Genomic DNA, 11,784 nt, shown 5'->3' on the forward strand with positions numbered 1-11,784 from the left:
CCGAAAAGCCAGACGATGTTAAACCGCACCTGTTCTTTGCTTTGTTGTTCAATGGTAAGTTTGTCACGTAAACTTCTTTTTGTTACTTTGAATGAACATCGTTGCTGCCATTCGCCGACACCATAAGCGGTTCCGCCCAACAACGTCGCTCCCAACAATAACAACCCATTCGATATTTGCTGCAATTAATTTTATATTATCACTGACACAGTTACATTATACTAGGAAAAAAAAAAACAAATTTACGGTCATTGCCTACCTGTAAACTGAAGTCGTCAGGAAGTTTGTTTTCCGTAATTATTGCGCTGTAGTATTGTACCAATAAATAAGCGGTGAATGAGATCGTGCTATAGAGTATCAGGAGGAGGTAATGGAATGGTAGCGCGGCTAGCGTGAAATATTGGAGCACGACAGCCCAACCAAGCAATTCGTTATAAGAGTCGCCTAGTCGCCGAGACGCACTCACTAGGAGTTGTATCCAGAGCGCCAGCCAAGCTATGTGGTTGAGCGCGAGCCTCGCGGGGCGTATCGTTATGTAGACTAGGGCGAGGGCGAGGTTGAGCAGGAGCGCGAGGGCAACGGAGGTGTAGGCGAAGGATAGGTCGCGCTCGCCCGGCACGAGCGCCGCGAACGCCTGCAGCAGCACGCCGGCAGCCAGCAGCCGCGGCACGGCGCGCTGCCGTTGCCGCTGCGTGTACGCCGTATACAACTCCTCCTCCTTCAAGTCCGTGAAGCCCCATGGTGGAACCAAGCATACCCAACATGTAAATTTATTCAGCGCCCGCGCTTGCATCGACTTCTCCATTGTTTTCACTGCATCAAACTTAATGTACTTGAGAGGCACATTGTCACTTTATTTCACCACTACACATTTACATAATTCACTACTACTTAGGTACATAATTATTTAATTTAACGGTGACACATGTAAACTGGAAACTATAACAGTTGTAGAGCTGTTACAAGAATTCAACTCATAAGCGGTTTTATTGATTATAGGCAATTTTAGTATAAAAATAGAATTAAATAATCGATCAAGGAAAACGCCGGTATTCATTTGTCGAGATGTGATTATTAATGAATTTATTCAGGTACCCATTTGGTATACTCGTAGGTTTATGGGGAAAACTTAACATGTTTAACGTGCAAACCTACTGTGGCTAAAAGTTTAATGTGGCTAGGTTCAGCGCATCAGAGATCATCAGGCGGAGACTTTCCGTTACCGCCGCCGTCTGATCGAGGACGGTTGTGTAATGAATAAATTACACGCTGAAACATTGTTCCGATGGCCGTCCATTAACTCGACTGTCTACTGACCGGCGTTTTGTCCGAGCACGAGCTCTCGATACATACAGCTACTGATTTCAATATTGACAATCGTTACGACGCACGTAACTTGACCGTGAAACCAGCCTCTTAACGACAAGTTATTTGTTTCACTGATTTTTACTCATTGCCAGCGTTTATGTTATATTATGGAATTTTAATGTATACCTACAACATTGAACAAAAGATGTACAGCAAACCTTTTAAGAGTGGCTTAAATAGAATTCATTTAAATCTTTTAGCTATTACTAAAAAATGTAGCATGGAATTAAAATATATTTAAAAATATTTTTGCGCGATCTCTTTCTCGCTTGGACTAGAATGTGCCTTGAGGACTATGTGGAGCAGTTGTAAGCTAAGCGTGTCCGAATAATTGAGTGAAATGCCCATAGTTTTAGTATATTAAAAATACCGCTGGTAATAAATCCCGCTCTACTACCCTGCTTATTTAGTCCGTGAAAATAATCCGTCATACGATACATTTAAATATGTTATTACTATGAAATAACCGAAATAACGTACTTTTCAGGTACCTTTGTAGCGTTCATAACGAAATTACAACATTAACGAAATTAGCGCTGGAAACTAAAATAAATGTAAGTACCTAGGTATATTTTAAATAAGGAGTGACGGATTGTGTGTTACAATACAACTATTATATTAAGTCGATTTCTAAGTTACGAATGCGTTGCTAAGGATTGTTGTAGGCAACAACATTTATGTTATACTAGCTGTTGCCCGCGACTTCGTACGCGTGGATTTGTATATTGGTGGTTATATATTCTTCTAAAATATTGCAGTAGGACGGTTAATCATTTGTTAATTATTAATATTATACAACGCATGAGACTTGTCTTTCACAACCTACAAAGTTTCTAGCCCCTAACTAAATAAAATTGTTCTCGACATAATCCCTCTCAACCCCCTTAGAAGAATTTCATGTCCTCTATTTAATAAAACCTACTACCTAACTACCTATTTACGAAGTTTGAAGTAAATAAAATTTGAACCCTATATAAACTTTCAACCCCTTTTTAACCATTTTAGGGGATGAATTTTTAAAAACGCTGAAATTACTTTTCTTGTATTCTAATAATATGCCTCTGTACAAAGATTCAAGCCCCGTTCTCACAAAAATGTTTGAACTCCATACAAACCACCACCTTGAGATATAAATTTTCAAAAACGCTGAAATTATTTTTTTTCCTTTTTAAAATAATACCTTTTTATGAAGTTTCAAGTTCCTAGCTTAAAATAAAATTTGAACCCCGTACAAACTTTCAACCCCTTTTTAAACCTGTTAGGGGATGAATTTTAGAAAACGCTGAAATTACTTGTATTGTCTTATAATAATATCCCCAAATACAAAGATTCAAGTCCCGCGCTCGAAAAAATGTTTGATATCCATACAAACTTTCAACCCTTTTTTCACCACCTTAGGGGATGAATTTTCAAAAACTCTGAATTTAGTTTTCTTGTATTTAAATTTAATATCTATTTGCAAAGTTTCAAGTTCCTAGCTTAAAATGAAATTTGCACCCCAAGGCGAACTTTCATCCCTTTTTTAACCCCCTAAGGGGTTGAATTTCCAAAAACGTCGCAATTATAATAAATAATAATAATAAAAGACGTTTATTCAAAGAGTTTGAACATAGGTACATAATAAAAGTACACAATAATGCTTACAAACTAATTGAAAGGGAAGGTGGCTCAGCTAATGTCTGTGCCAAAAGACTACGGGGCATAGCGGCCCTAAAGACTTCCAGCAACGGACGCTGTTATTCTGCCACCGCCGAATTTATATCTAGCTAAGGACAGTAGAAACATTTACACTATTACACATAGGACAGGATAGCAAAACCGAACAATGCGCAGTGGATAAAAAAGTGCTAACTTAATTAAAATTAAATATCTATAAGGTCACTCAACCAAAAGTATACGTTAATTCCTTTTGGAGGTCCAGTAAATAAGCCTTGCAACGTAGTTTGAATTACTTTATTTTGTGATCGGCTATTATGCCTTTCTAAGAAGTTTCAAAGCATTTGTAATGGATTCAAACTTTCGACCCCTTTTTAACCCTGTTAGGGGATGAATTTTACAAAACGCTGAAATTACTTTTCCTGTATTTTAATAATATCCCCAAATACAAAGATTCAAGTCCCGCGCTCGGAAAAATGTTTGATATCCATACAAACTTTCAACCCCTTTATCATCACCTTAGGGGATGAATTTTCAAAAACGCTGAAATTAGTTTTCTTGTGTTTAAATTTAATATCTTTTTGCAAATTTTCAAGTTCCTACCTAATATAAAATTTGCATCCCAAGACGAACGAACTTTCATCCCCTTTTTAACTCCCTTAGAGGTTGAATTTCCAAAAACGTTGCAATTACTTTATTTTCTAATCGGCTATTATGCCTTTCTAAGAAGTTTTAAAACATTTGTTATGGATTCAAACTTTCAACTCCTTTTTAACCCTGTTAGGGGATGAATTTTACAAAACGCTGAAATTACTTTTCCTGTCTTTTAATAATATCCCCACATACAAAGATTCAAGACCCGCGTTCGAAAAAATGTTTGATATCCATACAAACTTTCAACCCCTTTTTCACCACCTTACAGGATGAATTTTCAAAAATGCTGAAATGAGTTTTCTTGTATTTTAATAATATATCTTTTTCCGAAGTTTCAAGTACCTAGCTTAAAATAAAATTTGAACCACATACAAACTTTCAACCCCTTTTTAACCCTGTTATGGGATGAATTTTACAAAACGCTGAAATTACTTTTCCTGTCTTTTAATAATATCCCCAAATACAAAGATTCAAGTCCCGCGCTCGAAAAAATGTTTGATATCCATACAAACTTTCAACCCTTTTTTCACCACCTTAGGGGATAAAATTTCAAAATCGCTAAAATTAGTTTTCTTGTATTTAAATTTAATATCTATTTGCAAAGTTTCAAGTTCCTAGCTTAAAATGAAATTTGCACCCCAAGACGAACTTTCATCCCCTTTTTAACCCCCTTAGGGGTTGAATTTCCAAAAACGTCCCAATTACTTTATTTTGTAATCGGCTACTGTGCCTTTCTAAGAAGTTTCAAAGCATTTGTAATGGATTCAAATTTTCAACCCCTTTTTAACCCTATTAGGGGATGAATTTTCAAAAACGCTGAAATTACTTTTCCTGTCTTATAATAATATACCCATATACAAAGTTTCAAGTCCCACACTCACAAAAATATTTGATCTCCATACAAACTTTCAACCCCTTTTTCACCACCTTGGGGGATGAATTTTCGAAAACACTGAAATTACTTTTCTTGTTTTTTAATATAATACATTTTTACAAAGTTTTAAATTCCTAGCTTAAAATAAAACTTGAACCCCATACAACCTTTCATCCCCTTTTTAACCCCCTTAGGGGTTGAATTTTTCAAAATCGCTTCTTATCTCTTGTACACTTTATAAATGCAACCTAGTGTGCAAATTTCAACTTTCTAGCTTTTGTAGTTTCGGCTCTGCGTTGATGAATCAGTCAGTCAGTCAGTCAGTCAGGACACTTGCATTTATATATATAGATTATGGAATTTTAATGTATACCTACTTGCCATAATCGTTCGCCAAAAAACGCTGCAAATGATGTTAAAGGTCTGAAAATCGGTACGATTGATCTTTAGGACATTTGAAACAATTTGACCCGAAGCACCAACAAATAAAACAAAACGAGAGGAGTTATGACCTCAGAAGTTATAACCTCAGAATAAGCAATTTTAGCATGTAAGTACCTTAGAGTATATTTTATAACTATATTTGCATGTATTTATATGTGAAAAGCAAATAAATGATCTGATTCTGATTCTGATTATGACGTCATCTTTTATTTGTATGGAATTAAAAAAAAATTGTTTAGAAACCTATCGTGTGTAAACGAAAGGGCTTTCTGAGCCGATTCCAAAAATATATCACATCACTACATTTTAGTCATTTTTTTTTTAAATTATAATAAATAGAATTTTCAAAACACACCAAGTTTAGGCTTCTCCAGATACAATACCGTTCAATATTTTTTTGTAAAATATACCTCAAATTATACCTAATATCCTCATATCGAATCCTAATAAAGCAATCTTGAAAATATTTACATTTAGTATTTTTTTTTTTAATTTTTCAATTTTACAAAGTGTGATAATACCCCTGCCGAATTACTCATTATATCGTAAGTAATTCCTATAGCTAGCTAGATAGTTTTTTTAGTCTATTATATTTATTTTTTCTAGTACCTAGTGTAGATATTTGCACGCATGTATTTAATATCTAACTATACACCGCTACGATTGTCATCTTTCTTTTCAGAGATACAATCATAGATTAGTATATGTTATTACTGTGTTACAATTTAATCTAATACTGAGGCAAGTATCTCATTCCTACATAATCACATAGTTAGCAATTTCTCCCTAATTAAGTTTTATAATAGGTATCACACCAAGGAGCGTCTGTAAACATCTTGATTATTATAATCTGCGTATAGTGTATGTACGATCAGATCTATATACACCCATAGTTATTAGATTAAGAGGGATAGTAACAGACTAATGACTCTAATTATGCAAGCTAATGACTTTCATTAGTATCATTATTAAGTACTTAGTGACACTAATGATTCCAATTAATTTGTTCGATGTGTTTTACCTCAGACACATATAGCGTCTCTGGCACGACGGTTTATACACAAAAAAGGAAATGTTAATTATTGATTTGATTAGGTATATGCTTCTGTCCTGATTTCCGTGATAAAAACTATCTTATCTCCTTGTCCTCGCGTCTCAAACTATTTATCTCCATAGTTACCAAATGTCATCTTAATTGGTTTAGCGGTTAAAGCGTGAAAAGGTAACAGACAGAGTTATTTTTAGTAGTTAGAAGAATCTGAGACTCTACATTGTAATAATCCCTAGGTAGTAGTTTTTTTAAATTACATACAATTAGTCAGTCTTTCTCCGAGACCAAAGGGACAATGCTGTCCTCGAAACGTCGGAGGTAATTATTACGCGTTTAAGTCCATTTTCTTAAAAAAACCTTTACAAGATGGTGTGGTTAAAAAAACACCACACAAACGCGAGGAAAATCACTACATAGTATAAAACAAAGTCGCTTCCCGCTGTCTGTCTGTATGTATGCTTAGATCTTTAAAACTACGCAACGGATTTTGATGCGGTTTTTTGTAATAGATAGAGTGATTCAAGAGGAAGGTGTATAATTTGTTAACCCGTGAGAAGCCGGGACCGGTCGCTAGTAAACTATAAAACATTATAAATAAATCCAAATGAACGCTATTAAATATTAATAACTATAAAACGTTACAAATGAAATCCAAATGAACGCTATTAAATATTTATCATCTACCATGGATATAACTCAACATTTCTTGTAAAACAACAACGGTTACACTCCGGGAGTGCCGATAGAAGTGAAAACTCACCTCACTATGTTACCCACGCCCGGTAACACGATACATACGTTTAGCGGAGGTATTCTATTTATTAATTATATATTATTATCATTCTCAAATAAGATCACACTTTTCCATTAACATGTTTATTTACACACTGCGTAAACATAGGTAAAGAGTCTTGAAAAGGAATCCGCAACATAAATGTCAAATAACATTGAGTTTTTCTTTATTGATTTAAATGCCATCTAAATTATGAGTGGCCATCTAAACCTTACGCCCCTTACGGTCACGTGACCGCCTTACGCCCCTTACGGTCACGTGATCGCCTTACGCTGTCTCGAGTTTATCATTTTTTCCCCACCTCAAAAAGTGCCCAGCGCCGCTAAAGAAGTTTTCACTTCAAAAATGTTTGCCACTTTGTGGATAAAATGTAACTTTCTCATAGGAATCGGCTAAAAATGTTTTTTTTTTTAATTACTAGATATTGTTTGACCTTGGGCGGGACGCAAAGATCCCAACAAGTTATTTTTCTACTATTAGAAGTATTGGAATAAATTATTTTTAGAAATTAAATTTAGTTTTAGAAGAATATAAAGATCATTAACGAGCTGGTGTGGTGGAAAGAATATTTGTAGGTATTGTGTAATAATAGCCACATATGTGGGTATGTATGTAAGTGGAATGATAATTCTTCAATGTCCGATCTGGTGACAGACCTAAAATATCGGCATGGGAACTCTTGTTATAAAGCAACGCAACTATCGAATCTATGTACAATTTAGATAAGATCAATGTGGCTAATTCCGTCATAGGGGCTATTCCATCCACGAGCGTAGGTTATATAATATATTTTTGATTTTCAATCATAGGAAAAAAACAATTTGCTTTTGATTACTGAAACTAAAAGCAATCGCTGCTTTGTCTATGAATTTATCAATTTTGTTCGTTGTTCGAAAATAACGCTGATGGACGGAATAGTCCCCATGACGGAATTAGCCACATTGACCTTACTGTTAACTTGATTAGCAGCAGATGACGCCTGGTGAAAAGGAGAGTGGATAACAAAAGGTGCCAAAAATTTGATTATTTTTTTATTTAATAAGTTTGCCTATAGTAGGTAACTTTTTAAAATTCATAACTTTAATTTTACAATTACTTATACACTGAACTGAAACTATAATATTATCACATTTATGACTATTTGTAAACAATTAGATCTTCTACCTAACAGAAAGCAGATAGCTCTATATGTTTAAATAATAACATGCAAAAAATGAGAGAGTTGTTTTATTAAATGGTGAAATGTTATAACTTATAAATTGTGTTTTTAATGTGTACACATACATGTCTATTCGTTAGGTATCTAAGTATATCTTAATTCGTTACTATACGACGAGGAAGGACATAAACTAATACCTACCTCTCGTCTGCCGAACAATTTCCTTAACATTTAATGTTCCACTTAAAGCATTTCAAAAATCAAGTTAGTACACAGTCTATTTATGCATTATGCTGTTTCTAAATTGCAACCAACATCAATGTTTCCTAATGCTTACTTATTCAAATTGATTTTAAGAGTTGTAGTGTAGCTGAATCTAAGAGTAGGTATAAAAATTACACAGTACCTATACCGTATATAGTATGTTTCAGTTAAAATAAAATTATTTACGAGGTAAGTTAATTGTTAAACATGTTATTTGGGCTCCATTCATATTTTTGGAGGTAATCCTAAAAGTCACGCAAGGATTTATTGTTCATATCATACATCAGATTTATAAAGTGTTTTACCTGTAACCGAAGCTATTTTATTGCAATATTTCATGAATAAATAATCAATCGCATTTAATAGATGTTCCCAGGAAGATTTGTCTTACTGACTATCGAACGCTGTTATACATGGATTTCCCGCCGATTTTCCAGGTGATGTAAGCAATTTTGTAAAACCCTATTGACCCACAAATCTTCTTAACATATTTTCGTAGATTGACTTGAGATAGCGAAAAGAGGGTTTCTCCTTCTTTGTTTATTAAGGATGTTAAATAGGATTTTGTAATGGAATGATAATTGTACGAGATATTGAGCGCGTCGGTCGGTAGGGCGCGCAGGTCGAGGCGCGAAGGCGGTGCGCGCACGTGCCCGCGTGCGACTGCCGGGCCGGGCCGCCGCCCACCGCGCCGCCGCGGCCGCGGCCCGCGCCCGCCCGCCCGCGCAGCGCGCCGCCGCCCAGACCCCTACACTACACCACTTACACCAGTTACACCACACACCACCAGCGCTTATTTCAAACATCATTTGTCAAATATTAACTGGAGTGGCCTCACTGGCCTAATAAATCCGCATAGGTATATAAAATTATAACAAAATGAAAGATAAATCTAAAGTGACAAAAAGAATAGGTGGCGTGGAAATAGGCAAGCGCGGTTAGATTAGAAAGAGCTTAGTAGAGCTTTAAGAGCTTAAGATAACAGAACGAGTGTACGGCAACGGTCCGGGTCCCGGCGGCGTACCAACCCTTTAACTTTAATTATTTTTTGTACACAATACTTACAGATTTAAGATATAGGCTTAAGCTAGTCTTAAGTTGTTATTGGTTTTTGTATTTTTATGTTTGTATTGACTTTTAATAAACCATTTAAATTGAATAAACGCGGCGCTTAATGATCAAATCCGCAGAGCTCTCGGCACAGTGAACATACCGGCAACCCTCGAACCAGTTGGCTTGTCAGTGGCGGATGGGAAGCGACCTGATGGATGCTCGCTTGTGCCTTGGTTTTTGGGGCGACCCTTGGCGTGGACACTTTGGCTCCATCCCACGTCCATCGCTCGGCCCGGAAACCGGGGACGGCAGCAGAAGACGCCCCACCTAACAAGCGCCGCAAATATAGCTGGTCAACCAAATCTTGTCAGTAAAAAAAGGCGCGAAATATCGACGATATCCCTTCGCGCCTATATTTTTCAAATTTGCCGCCTTTTTCTACTGTCAAGGTCTGGTTGACCAAGTATAAATATGCATTTTTGAAAAGACAATTACATTTTTGCGACGCTTGCAGTCGAAACCTTTAGGCCATGGTCATCAGACACCAGACAAGTTGTGAAAGAAATTTCAAATACTTAGGTAAACTTGTCTGGGTATCTGGCGACTTTCGGGTGGGCGAATACCTACTTCACTCAGCGGCTAAGTCTAGCAATCCAGCGGGGAAACGCAGCAAGCAACTTTAGGTTATTAATGTTTTATCTTGTAAGTAAGTATTTATAACGGAAACTCATTTATACAATGAAGTTACTAAGAGAGGCTACAGATGGACAAACTCTTAAAATGGTATATCTGGCACTATGTCAATCTATTCTAGATTATTGCATTCTTGCGTGGGGAGGCTGTGCTAAGTCCACTTTAATAGACTTGGAAAGAGCTCAAAGGGCGGTACTTAAGGTTTCCTTACGTAGACCCCGACGATATCCTACACATGCTCTCTACAGTGAAGCTCAAGTCTTGTCAGTGAGAAAATTATTCATGTTACGTGTTGCCATGCTCATGCACAGAGATACTAGTCAGTCATCCAATCTGACAAATATGTTACAGAAAAGAATATTCCAAGTCCCGAAACTGAGCGTTAAATCTGCTTTTGCTAAACGGTTTAAGGCATTTCTGTTTCCGCACATATACAACAAATTACTCAAAAGCTGTAATATAAAAGATTGTCGGTTTAGTCAAGCCAAAATGCAAATTCAGGCTCTTCTGCTATCCTGGAGCTATGACGAATGTGAAGACATTTTGAAAGTTGTAAGGTAATTGTAGTGGATAGTGACCTCGGTTGGTATCTGATCCCAAGAGAATAAATTCCCTCGTAGGGCTACATTTGCTTGCTATGATTTAATGCGTGCGCGCGCGCACACACACACACACACACACACACACACACACACACACACACACACACACACACACACACACACACACACACACACACACACCTTTGTATTACAGCGCTCATATGTAGATTTAATATCAAAACTGAACTACTTAATTTCTTTACCTATTAGATTAGATCTTACTAAACCTTTAGCTTACGAATAACGAATTCGGCTACCACGTGACAGGTATAGCCTAGTGTGGAGCCACAGGACATTGTTAATTGTTAATAAGGTTTTCTGTTAAATAAATATTCTTATTCTTATTCTTCTTATATTCTTATGTGTTAATTATTAAATTATTTCTTTCCTTAAAAAAAAAGAAAAATTGCACAAGTAAACTTACCTACATATATCGTTTATAGCTTCGGTATAGATAATATGTATAGGTAGATTTGTTAGGTAAGTAGTTATTATTATGAGATACTAGCGTAGCGACCCGTCCCGGCTTCGCACGGGTTACACAAATCCATGACAAATTATACACCTAAATAGGTGAAAACCGCATAAAAATCCGTTCAGTAGTGTTTGAGTTTATCGCGAACATACATAAATAAATACAAACAGACAGACGCAGCGAGACACTTTGTTTTATAAGAGGTAGTGATTAGCCGAGACTCGAGAGTTTCGAGACCGGCTTAGATTATAAAGCAGTCTTGAAGTAGGCCACATTGCTGCGCGTGGTAACAATAAAGCACTTTTCTTATTAATGCATGCACTACTCAATAAAACATCCCCAGTCAGCAGTAAACTAGTTACCTACTTATATTAACGATGGAATCTTCGTTAATATTTTATATGTTACCATACTATAGTGATTACCTAATACACCAATATACCACTCGCTTCGCTTGCTTTACCACGGGTATCTTATGATGATGTCTAACTCTACAGATGCTCTACAGCAAGCACACTAATGACACTAAGTATACGCCATAGAGAAATATGTATAAGTAAAAAAAGAGTGGTAACTCCATACATCAGTTTTCGTACCAAAACGCGAGTTATTTCGTAGTCGACATCTAGCGTCAAGTAGCGGACATTATCGGTACTGCTAGTTGACAATAGATGTCGCGGCGAACGAAAACTCTAATG

The 11,784-nt window shown here is 36.3% G+C and overlaps 1 protein-coding gene across 1 annotated transcript in view; it reads right to left on the minus strand.

Annotated features, from left to right (window-relative positions):
• Positions 1-8,981, minus strand: part of LOC134648040 (adenylate cyclase type 8) — a 39,791-nt gene extending 30,810 nt beyond the window's left edge. Inside the window, exons 1-3 of the mRNA XM_063502475.1 lie at positions 8,659-8,981; positions 260-939; positions 30-179 (exon numbers count right to left, since the gene is read on the minus strand). Of these exons, the coding sequence (XP_063358545.1) occupies positions 30-179; positions 260-805 (696 nt within the window). The 5' untranslated portion in view covers positions 806-939; positions 8,659-8,981. The remainder of the gene's footprint in view (positions 1-29; positions 180-259; positions 940-8,658) is intronic.
• Between the last annotated feature and the right edge of the window lie 2,803 nt (positions 8,982-11,784).

Source organism: Cydia amplana, chromosome 5, assembly GCF_948474715.1.
Source record: "Cydia amplana chromosome 5, ilCydAmpl1.1, whole genome shotgun sequence".
Lineage (NCBI taxonomy): Eukaryota > Metazoa > Arthropoda > Insecta > Lepidoptera > Tortricidae > Cydia > Cydia amplana.